The sequence below is a fragment of the Glycine soja genome, chromosome 19 (assembly GCF_004193775.1).
Source record: "Glycine soja cultivar W05 chromosome 19, ASM419377v2, whole genome shotgun sequence".
Lineage (NCBI taxonomy): Eukaryota > Viridiplantae > Streptophyta > Magnoliopsida > Fabales > Fabaceae > Glycine > Glycine soja.
The window spans coordinates 33,439,737-33,462,047 of NC_041020.1; the positions used below are offsets into that span (position 1 = coordinate 33,439,737).

At 36.3% G+C, this 22,311-nt stretch overlaps 2 protein-coding genes across 7 annotated transcripts in view; one reads left to right on the plus strand and one right to left on the minus strand.

The window, feature by feature from the left end:
- The window catches only part of LOC114399540 (ABC transporter I family member 11, chloroplastic), a 38,590-nt gene extending 19,998 nt beyond the window's left edge, over positions 1–18,592 (plus strand). Inside the window, exons 9-10 of one of the 6 annotated variants that reach the window (XM_028361744.1) lie at positions 9,018–9,138; positions 18,215–18,592. In XM_028361744.1, the coding sequence (XP_028217545.1) occupies positions 9,018–9,096 (79 nt within the window). In that variant the 3' untranslated portion in view covers positions 9,097–9,138; positions 18,215–18,592. Of the gene's footprint in view, positions 1–9,017; positions 9,241–9,295; positions 9,592–10,811; positions 11,195–14,481; positions 14,794–18,214 lie in introns of those variants that run through there. The other 5 variants (XM_028361745.1, XM_028361742.1, XM_028361743.1 and 2 more) reach the window with 5 other exon arrangements.
- On the minus strand, positions 9,813–13,130 carry LOC114399539 (protein LAZY 1-like). The gene is made up of 5 exons (XM_028361740.1): positions 12,953–13,130; positions 12,807–12,873; positions 11,436–12,205; positions 10,789–11,074; positions 9,813–10,006 (listed from the first exon to the last, which is right to left on the minus strand). The coding sequence occupies exons 1-5, from the start codon at positions 12,956–12,958 to the stop codon at positions 9,987–9,989; spliced, it is 1,149 nt and encodes a 382-aa protein (XP_028217541.1). The 5' UTR covers positions 12,959–13,130; the 3' UTR covers positions 9,813–9,986.
- Positions 18,593–22,311: the final 3,719 nt, after the last annotated feature.

Sequence of the window (22,311 nt, forward strand, 5' to 3'; positions counted from 1 at the left end):
GAAAATTCTAACTGAGTTGCATCTTTACAAGATTGGTGTTGAGCACTTTGGTTCTGAGTTCGCAATGGCTCAAAGGAAAACCCATTCTCCTAGTAAGAAACTTTTACCAAATGACAAATACTATATTATTTTTTTTTATGTATTAATATTACAATTCAGAATTCTAAGTTATGCTCTTGGTTGGTATTGTAGCATATTGGTGGCGAATGTTTGTGTCACAAACTCCAAATTTGCAGAAGTTAGCTATTAAAATTTTGAGTTTGACTTGCAGTGCTTCAGGATGTGAAAGAAATTTGAGTGTATTTGAGCAAGAAATTGTGACAAAACTCTAACTATGCTTTTTTATTTAATTTTGATGGTCAAGTTTTATTTGGAGTGTATTTGAGATTGAGATCAAGATTTATTTGTTATGTTGTAGATTCATTCCATAAAAAGAAATAGGCTTGAGCACAAGAAGTTGCAGGATTTGGTGTTTGTCAAATACAACCAACAACTGAAGCAAAGATATAATGCAAGAGATGAAATTGATTCAATTTCTCTTAATGATATTGATGTGTGCAATGAATGGCTCGTGGGAGAGATGGATGAAGATAATGATAATGATGCTGGAAATGATTTGGTATTTGAAGATGATGATGCACTAAATTGGGCAACTGTGTATGAGGCTTCGGGGGTTGGAGAGCGTAGGATGTATACTAGGCAGAAAAAAGGGGAAAGAAAGTAATCAACAAGTGCTGGTATTACTACTACTGCTGCTGCTGCCCACACATCTAAAAAACAGGCAATGGTTGTTGGATCTTCATCAAGGAAGCAAAAAGCAATCCAAGAAAATGATGAGGATCTAGAGTTTGAGGATATTGAACTTGAATCTGAAGAAGAAGACATCGTGGTTAATTTTGAGGCGTCTGATGGAGAAGAGGGAGAGGGAGATGCTCCACTACCTTATACTTGAAGCTTGAATATGTGAGGAAGAAAACTGTTCACTCACTTGCTTACTTTATTACATTCAAATAATACATATATATATACATCAAAAAGGGATAGAGACAGCTTGACAAGACAAGCCATACTACTGTCTTCTATCACAAGCTAAGCAGGAGACTAGGGAAGCTAAAAACAGAAAATCTATCAAAAGATACACATAATTATAACACTCCCCCTCAAGCTAGAGCATATAAATCATATGCACCAAGCTTGGAACATATAAACTGAATCTTAGGCCCCCTTAAAGACTTAGTCAAAATATCAGCTGGCTGATCATTAGAATTAATGAACTCAGTGGCAATCTCTTTGGACAGTAGCTTCTCTCGAATAAAGTGACAGTCAATCTCTATGTGCTTGGTCCTCTCATGGAAGACTGGGTTTGAAGCAATGTGAAGAGCAGCCTGATTATCACAATATAACTTCATTTGCACCACTTTGCAGAATTTCAACTCTTCAAGAATTTGTTTAACCCACATAAGTTCACATGTAACCATAGCCATAGATCTGTATTCAGCCTCTGCACTAGATCGAGCAACAACAGCTTGCTTCTTACTTTTCCAAGAGATAACATTTCCTTCAATAGAGACGCAGTATCCTGATGTGGATCTCCTATCCATGGGACAGCCAGCCCAATCTGCATCACAATACCCAGATATTTGTGTGTTACCTTTGTCTTCATAAAGCAGTCCTTGTCCCGGAGCTCTCTTTACATATCTAAGAATACTTGTAACAACATTCCAATGATCAGCACGGGGATTTTGCATAAATTGGCTGACTACTCCAACAGCAAAGGAAATATTAGGTCTTGTAATGGTGAGATAAATTAGTTTTCCCACAAATCTCCTATATCTTTCGGGGTCATGATAGATTTCACCTTGATCTGCCATGAGCTTCAGATTCGGATCCATAGGGCTATCAACAGGTCTACAATTCTGCATGCTTGTCTCCTCCAAAATGTCAAGTGCATACTTTCTCTGTGAGATCACAACACCATCTCCTGATTGAGCCACCTCAATACCAAGGAAGTACTTCAAATACCCTAGGTCTTTGGTATGGAAATGACTGAATAAGTGTTCCTTTAGCTGGACAATCTTAGTAGATCTCTTCCCCTGAGCAACAAACCCAGGAGGGGGATTGCTTCAACCATAATGATCAGCTTCACTTCGTTTCAACCCAAAGAGTTGAACAATATGACTGAATTTACCAAACCAAGCCCGAGGGGATTGCTTCAACCCATAGAGGGATCGACGCAGCTTACACACAAGACCATACTTCCCCTGAGCAACAAACCCAGGAGGTTGCTCCATGTAGATCTCTTCCTCAAAGTCACCATGAAGAAATGCATTTTTAATATCAAGCTGATGGAGAGGCCAATGACGCATGGCAGCCATAGCAAGGAACAGACGGACAGTAGTGATCTTAGCGACTGGAGAGAAAGTGTCACAATAATCAAGGCCATATACCTGAGTATAACCTTTAGCCACTAAGCGAGCCTTAAGTCGATCAATCTCATCATTAGGCCCAACTTTAACTATATAAACCCATCTGCAACCCACAGCCTTCTTGCCAGGAGGAAGGGGAACAAGTTCCCAAGTACCACTATGTTCAAGAGCCTGCATTTCATCAATCATAGCCTGTCGCCATCCAGGATGACTCAGTGCCTCATGAATATTAGAAGGGACAGAATGCAAAGATAGAGAGAAAACAAAGGAAGAATATGAAGGAGACAAACGATGATAGCTTAGAAAGTTATAGATAGGATGAGGATTACGAGAGGATCTAGTACCTTTGCGGATGGCAATGGGCCAGTCTGAATCAGAGGGATGAGAAGTAGCAGGATCCATGGCTTGAGGATTGATTGAAGAAGGATGAGAATCAGGAGGAGAAGCTTCAGATACTGTAGAACCAACTGGATGTGTCCTGCGTTGATATGTAAGAAGAGGTGGAGGAGCAACTTCAGGTGGATGTGGTGGAGAAGATGGAACTTCACTGACATCTTGGTTTAAGGTACCTAGAGGACATGGAGAGGGAATCGGAAGAACATTTTGGATGGAAGAAGAATGGTCCGTAGATGATGGAAAGAAAGGTGTGTCTTCAAAGGTTACATCTGCAAACATATAGTATCGCCTGGTAGATGGAGAGTAGCATTTGTAACCCTTTTGAAAACGAGAATAACCTAAAAAGACACACTTGATTGCTCGGGCAGAAAGTTTATCTAAACCAGGGGAGAGATCATGGACAAAACAAGTACAGCCAAACACTTTGGGTGGAACATGGAATAAGTGGTCATGAGGAAAAATGATTGAGTGAGGAATTTGATTCTCAAGGGAAGAGGAAGGCATTCTGTTAATTAAGAAACAAGCAGTGAGCACCGCATCCCCCCAATGGTGTAAAGGAACATGAGAGGCTAACATTAGTGATTATGCGGTGTCAAGGAGATGACGATTTTTCCTTTCTGCTATACCATTTTGCTGTGGTGTATGGGGACATGTAGATTGATGTAGAATGCCTTTTGAAGATAATAAAGAAGAGAAATCATGAGAGAAATACTCTTTGGCATTATCACTTCTGAAAATCTTAATTGTTTTTTCAAATTGGTTTTCAATTTCATTGAGAAAGGACATGAAGATAGGCAAAAGTTCAGATTTGTCTTTCATTAAATAGACCCAAGTACATCTAGAGAATTCATCAATAAAAGTTACAAAATATCGAAAACCAAAAGATGTAACACGGCTTGGTCCCTAAATATCAGAATGAATGGTAGAGAAAGCTGAATTACATCTTTGAACAATTTGTGGAAATGATGACCTAACATGTTTTTCTAGTTGACAAGATTCACATTCTAAGACTCGAAGATTCTTCAGACCAGGGATCATCAATTTTAGTTTTGGTAGACTTGGGTGACCTAGACGATCATGCAAAAGTTTGGGATTTGAAGTTGCTGAACAGGAGACAGACAAGTTGGACTTCAAGTAGTAAAGTCCTCGTGATTCATGTCCTTCTCCAATCAGTCGACCCGTGCCATGTTCCTGGATAACAAAAGAATTAGCGGTAAAGGTTACTGAGCAATTTAATGAACGAGTTAATTGACTCAATAAAATTAAATTATAGGGACATTGTGGAATAAACAAAACAGAGTCCAACTTCAATGAGGAAGATAAAGATACTTGACCACTTCCTTGAGCTGCAACTTTGGAACCATTAGCTACAGTGACAAGATGAGGAATTTTTGGAAAAGAAATGGATGTAAAAGAGGACTTATTACCAGAAATATGATCAGAGGCACCTGAATCAAGTATCCAAGGATTGAGACCGTCAATAGATTGAGAAATACATGCTGTTGAATAACATGGTACAGAGGAAGATGAAGCCTGGCTACTGGATTTCTCGGATTTCAGCTTTAGATACTCCTGATACTCTGTATCAGAGAACTTAGGCTCTGATTTTTCGGTCTGAGCTACCTGAGCTACTTTGTCAGGGAAGCCATGCAAGGAATAACAATTCTCTTGAGTGTGACCCATCCTCTTGCAATATGTGCATTGAGGGTGTCCACTCCTTCCACCACGGCCTCCTCTATTGTTGCGACCTCCCCCTCTTCCACGAGATGCAGCCATAGCTGATGTTTCCACACTTTCAGCTAAATTTTCTTCTTTCAAGGCTTGAGGCACGCGAAGAAGTCTAGTAATGAGGGAGTCCATTGACGGGACTTGGTCACTTGCAAGAATTTGATCACGCACATGATCAAAATCTGAATGTAGACTTCTCAAGATAAGGACCATGTAGAACTTGTCCAGCTTCCTATTCACTTCCTCCAACGATTTTGCTGCAAGAAATCTCTTCAGTTGCTGCTCTAGCTTTACCTACATGCGCAATCATATCATGGCTGGTTTGTTTGAGAGCAGCAACTTTCTGGGTTGCATCAAACAAACTTTGAATGTCGTTGGCAAATATCTCTTGTGCTTTCTTCCAAAAAGAGTAACATGTTTTGAATGATCTAAGGATCTCCAAAGCATCCGGTTCAACAGATTGCCATAGCACTGCACACAACTGAAAATCCAGCTTTTCCCATTCAGCTCTCTTGTCATTCGGAACAACATCAACTCCCTTTTCCAAGTGATCATGATATCCTTGGCCGAGAAACCATAACTCCACGGAAGCAGACCAAGACATATAGTTTTTCCAGTTGAGTTTGGCAGTAGTAATGGTGGGAGTTCCAGAGAATGAAAAAACAGGACCGGAAGAAGCCATTTTTGTCAAGGAAAAACAAAAAACCTAACGGAGTAGAGAGGAGGAAGCACAAAATGACACATAAACACTGCACCCGAGGCTGGAACGAATGCAGGGGAAGACGGCACTCCGTTAGAGACAAGTCCGGCGCGATTCCGGTGGCCGGAGGTCGGCGCGTGGGCTTCACGCACCGGGAAGAGGCGCTGCTGTAGAGCGGCGCGTGGCAGCGAATCTGGCCACGCGGTTTGCGGGGTTGTGTCGCGCTCCTCGAGGCGCACAAAACCCTGAACTTGCCGGCGAATTTGACGGCGGCTGCGACGGACGGCGGCGGCTGGCGGCGGACGGCGGCGGCGACGATGGTGGCCGGAGAACCAGCTCTGATGCCAACTTGAAGCTTGAATATGTGAGGAAGAAAACTGTTCACTCACTTGCTTACTTTATTACATTCAAATAATACATATATATATACATCAAAAAGGGATAGAGACAGCTTGACAAGACAAGCCATACTGCTGTCTTCTACCACAAGCTAAGCAGGAGACTAGGGAAGCTAAAAACAGAAAATCTATCAAAAGATACACATAATTATAACACTTATGATAACAATGAAGAGGATTATGTTGGGATTGGAGAAGATGATTAGAGCCTCAACCTTTACTTTACACTTTGCATTATACTTTTATCATTTTGTTATTTTGAACTCTTGAATGAGTTTATTGGGTGTTGGTTATTGTGTGAACTCACGAAACTTTTTTAGTTTATATGAATGTAATCCATTGTTTTTTTAATTTTTTATTTATATTTATTTTTTATCTATTATTTTGTTAATATTTATATGTATATATAAATATATATATATAGTTTTTTTTTGTTCGCCATGACGTCCGCCATTTGCCGCTACGCCATCCGCCATATTTTTATGGCGGATTTTTGGTTTTTCGCCATGAATCGCCATCCGCCATTAACAACATTGGGTCAGACCTTTGCACCTGTTGCAAAAATGACTATTGTACACATTGTTCTTGCTCTTGCTGCCTCTCAATCTTGTCCACTACACCAATTAGATGTCAAAAATGCATTCCTCCATGGTGACCTCAAGGAGGAAGTTTACATTAAACTTTCCACTGGTATGACAACTCCCTCACCTAATGTTGTTTGCAAACTAAAATGTTCTTTATATGGCTTGAAGTAGGCACCTAGAGTGTGGTTTGAGAAGTTTCGGTCCACTCTTCTTGGTTTTTCATTCACTCAAAGCCTGTATGACCATTCTCTTTTTCTACAAAGAACTTCTAAAGGCATAGTGATTCTTCTTGTTTATGTGGACGACATTGTGGTGACTGGTTTTGATCAAACAGCTATCTATGCAACTCACCAGTTGTTGCATTCCACCTTCCACATGAAAGACCTTGGCCAACTCACTTACTTCCTGGGTTTAGAAGTTTGTTATCAACCAGCAGGCCTTTTCTTTAATCAGCACAAGTATAATTAAGATTTGGTCCAATTAGCCGGTCTCACCAATGCAAGCACTGTTGATACCCCCATGGAAGTTAATATCAAATACAGTCGTGATGAAGGTTATCTTCTTGAAGACCCGACTTTATATCACAGGTTGGTTGGTAGTCTTATCTACCTAACCATAACTCGCCCTAACATGTCATTTGCTATCCACACAATGAGTGGGGTCATGCAATCCCCTCAGCATCTCCACCTTTCAGCAGTCCATCACATCATCTGATATCTTCTTGGCACCTCCAATCATTTTCCTGCTGGTTCTTCACTCCAACTTCGAGCCTAGTGATGCTGACTGGGTTGGATGTCCGGACACAAGAAAATCCACTACTGGTTGGTGTATGTTTCTAGGTGATGCTCTAATTTCTTGGAAATCCAAGAAACAAGACTTTGTCTCTAAGTCGTCCACTGAATCTAAGTATCGTGCCATGCCTGTTGCCTGCTTTGAGATAATTTGGTTGCGTGGCATTCTTACAGAACCTGGTTTTACGCAAGCTCAACCAACTCCATTACATGCAGACAACACCAGTTCCATTAAAATTGCATCAAATCCAGTTTATCATGAACACACAAAGCACATAGAAGTTGATTGTCACTCAATCCGCGAGGCCTACAACCGCAAAGTTATCACTCTACCTTATGTCTCCACTTCTATCCAGCTTGGCCTATGACCGCAGAGTTATCACTCTACCTCATGTCTCCGCTTCTATCCAACTTGCTGACATCTTCACCAAATCATTAACTTGTCAGGGTCACGATTTCCTAGTTGGAAAACTGATGCTTTTAGATTCACCAACATCAATTTGAGGGTATCAATGGAAATTGAAATGTTCTAATTGCAGCAAAATACAGCTGGATATTTAAAGCCATTTAAAAGCCTATTTGTAATTGCAAATCTATGATTCTTTCCTTAATTCGAATATAACAGCTGAAGTATAGGGATTTATGGTAGTTTTGCTAATTTACAGGGCTGAAAATCAGCTTGTATTTATTTGTAATAAGCAATATTTATAAGGGAATACACAGGAAAAGAAACAATTTTTGCCTTACACTTTTCTTAATTTAACAAAAACTTTGCTCTGGATACCATCTTAGAATGTGAGCTTAAGCCTAACTCAATCCCAAAAGCTAGTTTATAGGGTGAGGGTTGCCCCCACTTATATACTCTATCTTGGCAGTATCTCTAGCAGATGTGAGACTTGGATTTTTCCCAATAGTCAAAGGCAAATCAAAGATGTGTTTTCGAAAATTCCGCAATCGAGCTTCGTGAGCTAAAAGCAACGCTTCAACTTCTTCAATAGGAAGAGGTTGGAATTTGCTTTCAATAATCGAGATTACTGAATAATAATCTTGCAGAAGGCCTTCAAGTGTAGCATCAATGTGTTCCTGAAGAGAAATTGGATTTCCGACAGAGGCAAGTGAGTTGGAAATGGCTAGGATTCTAAGCAGAAACTCACGCATCGACTTGTCTTCAAGCATCGTCGCACGCAATTCAGTTCGAAGTTGTCTTGCTTTGGCTCACATCTGTTTGTGAAAATAATCATGGATTAGTTCCCAGACTTCATATGAATGGACGCATCCAATGATTCGAGATAAAATCAATGTAAATAGTGTCAACTGCAACCAGGTGAGAAGAACCTGATCCTGCTGTTCCCAGGCCTCATATGCAGGATTCTCAATCCCTGCATCGCGGCCTACCTCAGTGAGGAGCTGTAACGGAATTTGCGGATTCGTAACAAACCTTTGAAGTTTGTAGGATTTGATGACAGGCTCAATTTTCTGTCGCCATAGTGAGAAATTCAAATCATCAAGTTTCTGTGAGATTGAACTCGGAAAAGCGGAAGCAGAAGAAACAGAGTTTGTTGCCTTGATGATCGACTAAGCTCTGGATACCATCATAGAATTCCTAATCTAAGAGAATAGACAGAGAGAGAGAGAGAGAGTAAGAGATGAAAGGAGTAAAATGTTATTCATTAACCCAAGTCATTGAAGTTTACAAAAGGTTATTTATAGACAGTTTTGTTAAGAGAGTTTAACAGTTACCATCTAACTAACTGCTAACTATCTAACTGACTTATACTAATAGCTAGGTGAGTTTGCAGTTGAATAACTGCAGCTCCTTACAATACTCTAATATGGTATATATAGTTCTTAAGAGTTTTTGTCCTCTTACATTTGTACCTCTATCATAATAAGTTCTGTTTATCAAGAGAGAGAGAGAAAGAGAATTTTTTGTCTCCCTTTTTCTATCCCAATACTTTGTTACATACTAATGGAGATTTGTATGTGCATTTCAGAGAGTTCGCAAGTCTTGTTGATCGATCATGGAGAATGGAAATGGGTGGCAACCTTAGAGAGGAATTTCTACCATTATGATTTATGTTCATTGCCTTGTTAATCAGCATGAGATGCCATGAGGTTTAAACCTTTATCTTCAAGTGCTTGATATATTTTCTACTATACCTTTGATGCTTAGATTGGAAAATTTTAAAAGAAAAAAGAAACTGTACTTTAGCAGTAGTCAGGAGTTCAATTCTAGCTACTCTCATTTTTCCTAATTAAATTAAAATTTCAGCATATGCCTACAGCATGCCTATGCTCTACCCATGTTTCAAGCCAAAGGCCAAAGAATGGGGTAATTATAGTGATATAATTGTATAATAAGGATATAAGAATATGTGTGTAAGATAACTAAAAATTTTAACATTTAAAAAGTAAATTACGCTTCTTGTCATAACTAGTTGCCAGTACAATCGTATCATTAGGTCTATCAGAGCGTCAATTGCGTGCTCTCTTAAACCCTAGTGAGGAGAGTGTTTGTATTGAACTGATAAGTAATAACAAATTCTGGAAATCCATTCTGGTGGTTAATAATTCATTTATTTTTTTTGTGGGTGATTTGTTCATTTTCATTTGTGCTCTACTCTTCTATGACACAGTTAAAAGTAGTGATATTGATACATTCACCTTCATCAAGTTTGACAGCTGACATAATTTGTGCTGACTTCTGTACAAACTCCTAATTAGGGTTGGTCTTACTTGAGTTGTGAAGCAAAAATGATTCTCAAGCATTTATAACTGACTAGTAAAAGTAAACCAAACATGTCTATTTATTAAGAAGCTTTCACGAAACTCAGATTTATTGAATACATGATCACTCCAAGTACATGCATAACACGATCATAATATCAAATTATCAATACTAGTTTTGACAAGTCTCTCTTATAGAGGCTCAATTCATCACGACTTTAGTACAGCTTAAGTTGCTACAGCTCCAGCACCAAATCTACAATGCCAAAAATCATTAATGAGTACATAAATATACTAATTATAATTCAGTGGTGCATATGTTATGATACTTCATGATATATTAATTTGTATTGAAATCTAGAAACCTGCTGAGGATTAGTTTCAGATTGGTGTTATGTTACATCTTGTAAAACATTTTACTCAAAATACTTATTGATAGGGTGTTTGGGTATAATTTGATAGATTTAGTAGGGTCATTGTAAAGGCAGTGGAAAAGAGAAGTGATGGTAGATCCTTTTTATCTTTATAAGTATCCAAGCACAAGAATTTCTAATGTAATTTGTATTTTGGATAAGTAAATAATGGTAGGATAACAGTAATTGGCAGTAATGCTGAAAGCATTCACTAGAGGAAATGCAGAAAAATGCCGCAGAAGAGCATACAATCAGAGTTGACGCACAGACTCTGCCCTCCCTGGCTTAAGCAACCAAATCACTCTCCAAAACTCTGTTATGCCTCCCTACAATTTCTCACCCACTTCTAATTTAACAGTTTCCTTTTCTCTCTCTGTTGCACAATAATACTCAACACTCCCTTGGTCCAACTCTCTCTCTCTCTTTTCTTGTCTTATATACATGTGCGAAAGGTCCATCATAGGACTAACATGGCATTCCTTTATTTTTGCAATTTGTACTGTATATTCTGTGTTGTTGAGATTAGACTTTTTATGAATACTTGAAATGATTCTAATGGTAGATATTTATCAAATTTGTGAGAGTGTAAGGAATTGCATCCTAACTAGATTAATGAAGTACTTACACTCTGCATCTGTTTTGATCCAGTGCTCATTGTTTCCAGTTGAGCTACTGCAAATTAGCCCATGCTGTGGTGGGTTCCAATTGGTCATACAGTGTTGGGACCACTTTCTTGATTTGGTATCTGAATGAAATCTTTTGCCTTTGTCTGGGTTTGTGAACTTCCCATTTTCATATTCCTGAAAGTATTCATGAGGGACATTTTTTATCTTACCTTTGTGGGATTGAATGCAATCTTTTCCGTCTACAGGGCTTTCAGGATAGACTTTTTTGTGAAACATACGTTGAACCTGCATATCCAGATGAACGAACTAAATAATTTATTATAACATGATAGTTAGTATTCTCTATATTTTCAAGACATTTGTATTGAAAACAAGCAATCAATAAATTTGTTATTATCTCGTCGATATTATTTTGCTAATAAATCTGAGAAGCAGATGATTCTCACAATCTGGTTTGTATAGGTTGTGTTGGGCTTCATCCTTTTCTAGATTATTTCTAGTGTGACTAAAGAAATGAACACACGTTTCAATTTTCATTGGCTATATTTTGCTAAGATGATAAGGCAATAATCATAGGTAATGGGTGATTTAACAACCAAGGGATTTGTTGTTAAATGTGGTTTAGAAGATCTAGTAATAGACCTACCTTTTGGAGTTTTTTATTGGTTGAAGCAGAATCAGCATCATTCCTGGAAGTGTTACAGCTTTTTGAAGAACTGTGGACCCTTTTCAATATCTTTCTCATAATATGCATGGCAGCAGACTTAGGTGTTCTCTTGACTTGTGTTTCTCCTTGTATTCCTGTGTCTATACAATCTTGACTTGTTGACTTTGTCTTATAAAGTAGCTCAGCAAGAGATGCTCTTTCTTTCCTTACTTCTTTTGTTTCTGGTAGTTCAAATGAGGACCCCAGTAAATATCCTTGCAGTGGACATACAGCTTTGTTTCTGTAATCTTCAGCTTTGGGTCCATCTATTTCCTTTTCACTAAGTGTGATAATGCTAACATAGCTGTTTCTTCCTGATGAATCATACAAACTTTCTTCTTTTTCAGTCTCAAGAAATTTCTCAAGCTCGTAACTTATGAGCTTCAGTTCATTTCCTGTCACCTCTTCACTTCTCGATGTTATGTTTTCTGAAGGCATAGCAAATGTTGGTGTTCCTGGTTCATTGGTGACTGTTTCTGCACCAAGAGTTCCAATTGTTAGAAAACCTTCAAAGAGCTCAGAGATTATTGCAGGTGTTTCTTCTTGAGACTTATCTTCTCTGCTATCAACCAACCCAGAGTAAGATGTTTGATTTTCCTGATGGTGTGGCTTTGAGAAACTGGGTTGATTTGTGGAGCTGAAGCTTGGCTTTGACTGGGAATATTGATTGTCAAGTGTTGGCTGCACTGTAAGGCAAGTACAGGGATTTCCTGAAATTGGAGTCCAAAAGAAATTATCAATTAATGATAGATATACATGCTACATAACTTGGTGAAACATTGATTTCTTGCTATTACTCTCCTTGTCCTCTGGAAAGAGGAATACGGAACATGAGAAAAAAAAAGGATAATAATCAGATGAATCGAATGTGGACAAGGGTCTTTGAGAGTGATATGAATGCAATTTTTTTATCTTCAGTAGGTTAGTGGTTGCAGCCAAACTGATAAAGCGGGATGCAGATGTTTCAAGCACAGTGGTGGTCTTTATCTGTTTAAAAAGCCTAGTGTGCAAAACACCTTATGTTTAATTTAGTCAAAGTCGTAACATTTTGACTAGATTATTATTCAGAATCTAGAGCTCAGAAAAGTCAATGCAATACACATATTGTGCTATTGCATTGATGGCCAGTTACCAGTCAGTCAGTCATACAATTTAGTTGTGTCTAGGTGTGACTGGTGACAGTTTTTAGCCTTCACTGAGTTCCTTAAAGACCATTTTCATTGCCAACCTTCTGTTCCATTTTCATTCACTCCCATTAAGAAAAAAGAGGAAAAATTGAATTCCAAGAGATTAGTAAGGACAGCTCAATACCAAGTGTGAAATCCTTGAAAGGATCTATACTATTCTGCCGAAGTTTTCGATGCACCCATTGAAATAGCTGCAATAAGGAAAGGCAGGGATGAAGTGTAAGGACTGGAATAAATTTTTCATTTTCAATGGGCAGAGTTTAGACTCACCTTCATTTTGATCTCTTTCCTAGTTTGATAACCAAATATTTCTTAGTTAACAGATTATGCTGGTAGATATATATGTGCAAGGAAAAATATCTCTAGGATTGGGTGGTTATGATGGATAAAGTGAAAAAGCAAAATACTTTTTCTTTGTGATTCATTATGTGTTGGAAGTAGATTTATACTAGAAGAGTCTAAGTTAGATGTGTGCATAGAGAAAAATAATTAGATAGATACAACAATGTGGTTGGCTATTCTTTTCAAAATCTAATCATGAGGGTGAATTGTGAATTGGGTGTGGAATAGGTACCAACAAATTGCTATTTGTCTATATTTTTGTCTCTGTATGAACTTAATGGAGTTAGATCACTCTTCAGATGTAAATACATAATCGTTGATCCCAGACACCGTTAATTTTGAATGAAGAAGCCAAAGCACTCTAACTGTTGCAGAAAAATATACTCTATTATTATGGTTACAAATGTACCTAATAATATACTTTTACCCGTTAGGGATCACAGAAGCAATTAGTGAAAATTTAAATTTGCAGTAGTTGGACGTGCTTTTGATGACATGCTATTGTTGGAAAGACTGCTGTTCAATTCAAAAGTCCTACTTCTACTAAACGGTTAAAACTTTCTGTACTTTATTTGTGCAAAGTGCAAACCATATTTCTTTAAGTATTAGCTGTTAACTGATAAACTTCTTCCAAGTTTAACTTATAAAGTCTATAGTTCCAGTATTTTGAATTGTCTGTCACTGTGTTATGTGAACCTTGAGAACTTGAGTGGACACTTCTAATATTAGTTAGGATTAGAATGGTAGACTTTATTCTTTGCAAGGCTAGGGTGCGAAGCTTCTGGATGTGCTTAAAGCATTAAGAAATCTCTTTTTGTGATGAATGTGCCTGAAAGTTTTCTGCTAATATATTAAAGTGCTTATATTATTATCATCGTCATCATGTTGTTGTTGTTATTATTATTATGTAGATATACTAGATAGGAGGTGCAAGTACCTGGGTAAAGAAGGGGGGTAGATGGCCTAGTGGAATATCAACCTTCAATCATTATCACAGCAAGACCAATACCAACTGAGCTAAAAGCTCTTTGACTATGATTGTGTTAATTTTGGATTGTTATAGACGTTGGTTGTGAGGTCTAACTGTGGTAATTTTAGATAAAACTCTTCATACCTTTCTAGTTCTTCACACTTCCACAGAAGCACATTGCAGATTAATTAAAAGTGAACTTAAAGTCTTCTAGAAAAGCAAAAATAATGTCGGTATGGTTTGCCATGAGATTTTAAGGGATCATGGATTTGGTCCTCTTCCCGATTTTACACTTGGGAACGAGATTATGGAAGGGATGCTAATCCCTCACTCAGCACTTTGTTTGATGTGACTTGACTTCTTGCATCTTTCTAAATCAAGGAACGCTTCCCGTTTGACGCTATCCGTGGTTCAATCTTTTAGGATTTATATCTGAGCCATTTTTCTTTGTAATTATGCCTTCTGAACTGCCTTTATTGTCGCACAGCATGTTGCAGGAGATAATTGCTGTTCTTGAAAGTTCAACCTCATGCCTAGAAAGCGATGGGTGTCATATTTTCCCAGGGGAAAACTGTAGTAAAGTTCAGGCCTGAATACTATTAAGCAATGTTCATTTATAAGATATACACGAATGTGCTGCAGTAACTTTGAGGACTTTTCTATGCATAGGGACAAATAATTGTTGCGGCTCATTCAAAGCTAAACATGCTTAAGCTATTGTTTCTCCATTAATGGTAATTTGTAATTGAATTAGCTCAATATATTGAACATACTTAATTAGAACACCTTTAGTTCATGATGGACCTTTCTTTCTAGTCAATTTTTGAGGCATCAACTAATAATTTTCGGCAAAATAGTGCGCTACAGAAGACTGGATTGCTCCTGTACAAGTCAGAAAAAGAGTTGAATTATTGATTTAAGTACGATTGGCTTACTGTTGATGTGTCATTCCAAATATATTCTCCTTTGGATTGGTTGATAAAAAGTGGGCAGTGTCGGCATCACACTTGCAGGATCAACTGCATTTGTTTGTCATATGCTTACCTGCTTCTCAGGAATATGGTCTCAAATCTTATTTAACTTTGGTGCTTGATTTTTTCCTTCAAGTGGTTTACATGGACAACATATTCTATTTACTCTGCAGCAACAAGGCGTAATACTTGACTAACCTTGAGGACGTTCCCATTTTACAAACAATTGATTGGCATCACGACATTAATTCACTACGTTTCAACAGGGAAATATGTCCCAAGTCCTAACCCAATTATTAAGAGGTCAGATAGGCTTAAGGTGATTCAAACAAACCCCACTAATGAGCTTAACTTTTGTGTTATGGCATCTACAAGTTTAGCAACACGTCGGGCAGATTAACATGAAAGTTGCCACATTTGGAGGATTTACATTATTTGCTAGTAAGGACAAAGCCGAGTCAGCCATTCAAAAAGTAATATCCAAAACAAACACTAAGTCCTCGGAATTATGGGTCACTTCTTAGTCAGTGCAGGGTAGGTGTGACCCATATAAAGCATAGATATTGACCATGTGAATTCCACGTGATTAAGGAAATTGGATTTGGTTGACATAATGGTCTAACTTAGTCTTTTCTAGCAACCACTGAATAATAGCTTTCAGTTACAAGCTTTTTCCCACTCTTTTGAATGGAAATTATTATTGCTTAAGATAAAAAGGCCTTGAATGTGGAATTAATTATCAAGGTAATACGCCTATTATTTTTCCTACAGTGTTTGTAGGTAATTTATATACTTATTTTATGCTACTGAAATAAAAAGGTACCACTATTTATTTTAAAGTTGAATCTTTTTTCTCACTAATTGAATTGATGCTTATGGCTATCAACCCTAGACCATGAGCACGACACATGTAATGTGATTTTCTTACAAACTTTTATGATGTCAAATTGTCAATTCCTTATATCAGTTGAACACAGGAGGGAGAATTGAATTGTTCTTCCAAAGTTTTGTAGAAAATAAGCTTTTCTTGAAAACAAATGTGCAAATGTCATTTAGAAGTAAGTTTGAAAGACTTGAAGTTTTAAAAAGGGATTGTCTAGAATTTCGTGATATATCCAAATATAATTTGTTTTTTTTTTCTAAACTACATGTATCCCCATTAGAGGCAATCATGTTCAAGTTGAGTAGGATCACTATTGGTACAATTCTTCCTCAATATTTAACACAACTACATATTCAAGATTCAAAATCAATACCACTAGTTAAGTTAGAACATCTTCATGTCAATTGTCCCACGCACTTGGTGGTCTAAATACAATTTTTGAAATAATTAAGTTAAAAACATTTTGAAAAACAATTTTGCTAAGCAATCCGCAGATTAAAAACTCAAAAGGAGAAGGAATGTGGAAGAGTACAAAGAGGAATTGTTTTGATTCATTCTCTAATAATGAAAATTACATTACCTCCTCCCCCCTCCCCCCTCTTCTTTTTTTTTCTACTATTCATCTTCAATAATTGACTCCTTTGTATAATGTTTCAAAGAAGATGAACCTTGTAACTAAAGATTGTAGGACAAAATAAATGTTAAGTTTTCATCTAATGCATGGAGTGCAATAGTTGTCCTTTTCTACAATTCATCTTCAATAATTTTCTCTTTCTAGGCAACATTGGTATTGCCCTATTTAACTCTTCATTTTGTCATATTTCTTTCTTTACTAATTTTTTGTTGTGGTGTACTATGATTGGAATTGTCTCAAGTTTGATTCCAAACAAGATATAGCATTCCTTTGGAAGAATGAATATATATATATATATATATATATATATATATATATATATATATATATATAGAGAGAGAGAGAGAGAGAGAGAGAGAGAGAGAGGGAGGGACAGGGAGAGAGAGAGGGAGGGAGAGGGCCTTTCTTATACGAGAGGGAGAGAAATAAAGCTAGAGCATTAGATCTTATTTTGAATAGTCAAGATTGAAACACACCAAGTTATGTTAGTTTTTTAGAAAGCCACATGACTTTTTAAGTAATCATACGACATTAAATCTTAATAATTCATGTATAATTATATGATCTTCAAATGATCCTTGTGTAGTATTACAATTTGATCCTTCATACTATAAACATTTACTTATAAGTTGTTACAAAGATCACAAAAGCAAGATTGATGAAAAATGTACTAAACACATTAATTCATACACTCGATTCAATGTAGGGAATAAATTTGGGTAAAATTCCTCTTCCTCCATTTTAATTTATAAGACCCAACTACCTAATTTATCAAGATTAAAAAAAGTGGTTAATTTAGTTGAAAGTAATAATAAGAAGAAGAAGAAGAGGTGTAAAGAGTTTAAAGAATGATGAAGATAAGAGTGCAAAAATAGTTTAAAAATAAACATGAGGGGTGCAGAAGTAGGATTTAAATACTAATAAAGATGAGGTGCAAAAAATAAGATTTAAAGAATAACAAAGATAAAGGATGCAATGAAATAAAAATCATACTAGAAGGAAAGTTGAATAATGTATTAATCAAAGATAATGATTTTTAAAACGTTTATCAAAAGTTCAAACAGATGTGTGTGTGTGTGTGTGTGTGTGTGTGTTGTTGAGTTGTCCACCGAAAGGAAACGAGTTTTGATAAAGCTAAGTTTAATCATCCAATAACTATATAAAATAGAGCTCTAAAATAGTTTTTTAAGCAAATACATGGTATGAAAAGAATGACCGATAGCGCTAAGAGAATGCATAAAAAAACGTTAAGGAAAGACGTAGAAATGCTTGATTTATACTGGTTCTCTCAAACAGAGCTATGTTCAATTCTCCTTTACACAATAATAAAAGTCTCCATTAATCAAAAACTTGATTACAAAACAAGTATCATGTCTTACCATTCCTGGTTATACAAGTATTCTTCTAGCAACTTTTGGCACTATTTTAGACTCTTCCTAAATTTAAGAAAACCCAAGTATTGTTTAAGACTAAACCACTCCTGGCTTTCACAAACAGTAGTTTGAATGAATACAAGTATTCAATAACACTCAATGAGTAGATAAACAATAAAGCTTAACTACAAGGTAAAATAGCTTAGCAAATGATAAACAATGAAAGCTTAAATAAATTGTTCAACAATTTCTGCTGAGTTTTGCTTATGAGATATTCTCGTTTTATCTTAATATTTTAGTTGTCTTGCTTTTTGGGTAAAGTCTACCTTTTATAGACTTAAGTGAAGGATCTGTTACAGGATCAGTGCTGAGTCCTTGAAGTGATCGTTGTCTCACATTGGGAGATGAGACTACGTGGCATGCTTTGATTCATAAGGAAAGGAACAAAGCTACAGACAGCTACATGTGCTCCTTGTCCTTGATGAAAGCGGCGCTTAAGGAGTATTTTGTGTAGACCTTCTATTCTCTTCTTTTCTGTCATTTCCTTAAATTCAAATGTTAGTAATTCAAATAAAGAGAGACAAAATGAATTTTTAAGAGCGAGAATATGTGTACTTTCCTTTTTGACTAGTATGACCTTTTCATACTATGTTGGACGTAATGATAGTATGTATGACACTTATACCAAGTGGACGCTAGTGTTGATCATGATCAGTGTATAACATTGGTTAATATAACGAGTGAATGCTCTTGGTTTTATAGCTCATTAGACATTGATTAATAATTAACAGAACATTTTCCTCTTTGAGTATGGATGAGATTTGTAGATAACTTTTATCAAAGTTGGTCATGTTCACTTGTCAAAACCTCATTAATGTATCAACAATTTATACTCTTTGTTAATCATCACAATCTAAGGTAAGGGCAAATGGTCGTCCAAACTTAACTTGCAAAAATAGAATTTTAAGAATAACAAAAATGGAGTGCAAAAATAAGGATATTTTAGTGATAAAAATATATTAAAAAAGGAAGGGGTATACTTAGTAATTAGGAGAGGTGTAAATATCGAAAGCCTAAACTTGCTATCTTGACCTATCGTTGCTCTTCCTATTACATTTTATTTGTCAGAAAATACTCTTTCTAGAAATTAATTTATGGAACACTATTTTAATATGGTATTTGGTCTAACTTGTTTTTAATTTTAATTCTCCTTAAAAAGAGAAGTTGGCTAAACATTATTTATATAAAAGTTGTTAAAATGTAATTATATTACAAATCTTTAAAAAAAACCTTAAAATAACTTTTTTTTAGAGAAACCTTAAAATAACTTTTCCTATGCTTTTGCAAAGTTTTTTCTTGGAACACTCCTCTTCCAAGTTCATATCTCTCTTGTTTGTTCTAATTTTTCTTCCATGAAAAACCTAAATATTTTTTATGTAAGTGTTTTAGCCTTGCGGCATTGCTTGGTGACATTGTGTGTGCATGTGCATGTGTGCTTCTAGGTTAAGTGTGGTCATGGATTCAACCTGAACAAATGATCCAATGAATCTAAATTAAACTAAAGATAAAAAATTGTGTTAGCTTTGAATGATCGGTTTCGTTTGGATTTTAAAATTAGAGTCAATGACATCAGTTCATATATTACATTTGAGAATGCAAAATCTAAACCAACTTGAACTCATTAAATTTTTTAACTTTTTAAGTTTTGTAAGTTTATAATACTATAATTTTTATGTAGTGAAATTTTATAATTCTCACTTATAACACTTTCTATTATTTTTCTTTCATTTTATTGTGATTTTCTATTTTATTATTTATTTAACTTTTTATTTTATTAGGTGATTCGATGATCAAATATGAACCCACCCAAACGTGATCCACCCAAACGTGATCAGGTTGGTTTGGTTTAGGTTACCAAAATATTTTTCAAAAAAATGAAACTAATCCAAACTATAAAGACAAAAATCTCAAGAAGGAGGATTAAACTGTTATTGAAAACTTTTCGCAAAGATAATTATCGTCTGATAAATAAATACAAAACAAGAGTTTTAGATAAAAGAGTTCGAACGAAAGGTTTAAAGATGATATGAAAACTTATTTTTCTAAAAATAGAAATCACAACTCAAGTAAGTTAAGCTTATAAAGATAAGAGAACAAAAACACGTAGATTTTTATATTGGTTGTCTCTACCACCGAGACTATGTCCAATTCTTGGCAATCTACCAAGTTTCCACTATCTTTCTCACAAATATGCAAGTATTGTTTTACATAGCCACTCCTGGATCAACCCAAGTAGTTTTACACTAGCCTCTCCAAGCTAATATCCCTAAGTGTTGCTTTCTACCCAGCCACTTCTAGTTCTACACAAATCAACAAATTTGTTTAAGGTTGGCTACCCATAGACTTAAGCTAACATCTAACAGACAAATATTCAAGGCTAAGCATACAATCTTTTTTCTCTCCAAATATAAAGTTGTTTTGGGAGCTTTTTACAGCTTAAGAAAAGAGTTTCATAGAGTTTGAATTCTTGCTAGATAATTTCATTCAGAATTCATAACTAAAGTACTTCAAATTTATGGTATTTATAGGCTTGCTAGAGAAGTAATCATTGAGCCTAATTTGTCTTCTTTTTGCGTCTGTTGATTGTCTGAAGCTGAGCCTAATTCAGTTGCCAAATTACACTCCATGTTATGATATACTTTTAACAAAGCCAATTTGGCTAAGAAAATTGTCTATCCTCTTATTGAAGGCTCTTGGAGCTTGTTTAAGGCCATACAAGGTCTTTCTCATTTTGTACACCTTCTCCTTGTGCCTTTGAATCACAAATCCTAGTGGTTGACTCACATATACTTCCATCTAGTGATCCATTTAGGTTAGTTGACTTCATGTCTAATTGATGCATTGACTATCCTCTCAAGTTAGCAATTGCAACCACCAATCTCACTATTTCCATCCTTGCAACAAGTGCATAAATCTCACCATAATCAATTCCTACTTTTTGCAAGAATCCTTTAGCTACCAATCTGGCTTTATGCTTGATCCCTTCACCATTTGGATTCACTTTCACTTTATATACCCATTTTAAGGCTATAGGCTTCTTATCATGAGGTAAGCTTACTAATTCCCAGGTTTGGTTCCTCTCAATTGAACCGATTTCATCTTTCATAGCATTAATCCACTTTGGTTCCTGCACTGGCTTTTCAAACTCAATTATTTTAGCCTTTGCCATCAGTGGATAGTGCACCAATTCACCCTCTGAATCCACTAAAGAATCTGGTACAATATCATAAACATTCAGGTTAGGAGGAAGCTACCTTACCCTTGTTGATCTTCTGAGTTCTGTAGGGGCACTTGTGTTCATTTCAGATTCAATAGGATTACTAGTATCAACTATCATCCTGGTTGATCCACTCCCAGCTTCAAGTTTCCAATCACATCCTCTTGTCTCATCAATCACCACATCTCTACTCACTATTACTTGCTTATTCCTTGGATCATATAGCTTGTAACCACCTGTAGGGTGATAACCAATAAGTTTCATATGTTCTCCTTTATCATCAAGCTTCTTTCTCAATTGATCTGGTACATGCTTAAAGCAAATTGATCCAAAGATCCTAAAATGAGAAACACTAGATTTGAGTCCAGTCCAAGCTTCCTCTGGTGTCTTCCCTTCTAGTCTCTTTGTAGGTGATTTGTTCAGTACATACATAGTTGTTGAAGCTACCTCACCCCATAAATAATATGGCAAACCTTTGCTTTTAAGCATACATCTCACCATATTAATAGTGGTTATGTTCTTCCTCTTTGTATTTCCATTATGTTATGGTGTATAAGGAGGAATAACTTCATGAATTATTCCCTCTCTTTCATACAAACTATTGAACTCATCAGAAACATATTCACCACCGCCATTTGTTCTTAAAACTTTCAGAGATTTGCCACTTTGTTTCTCAACTAGGCACTTGAACTTTTTAAACACTTCAATCACGCCACTCCTTCTCTTAATCAAGTAAATACATACCTTCCTAGTCAAGTCATCAATAAAGGAAACAAATGACCTATTTCCACCAAGAGACTCAAATTGGATAGGACCACACACATCAGAGTAAATCACACCAAGCTTATCACTGGCCCTAGTTGGAATCTGTTTGTTGAATGAACTCTTGGTTTGCTTGCACTCCAAGCATTCCTCACACACTTCACTTGGAACTTCCATATGTGGGAATCCATAAACCATATTGTGCTTGTTCAACAGATTTAGATCTCTGAAATTTAAATGTCCAAATCTGTGATGCCAAAGCTGCTCAGACTTGCATACTACATTAGCTAGGCATTTATGTTTCATGACATCATTTCCAACCTTGAATGTCCTATTTTGAGATAAGTGAGCCTTGAGGACAAGTCTTCTCTTACTATCAAACACTTTCAAAAAATTGTTCTCCATATTCATCACAAA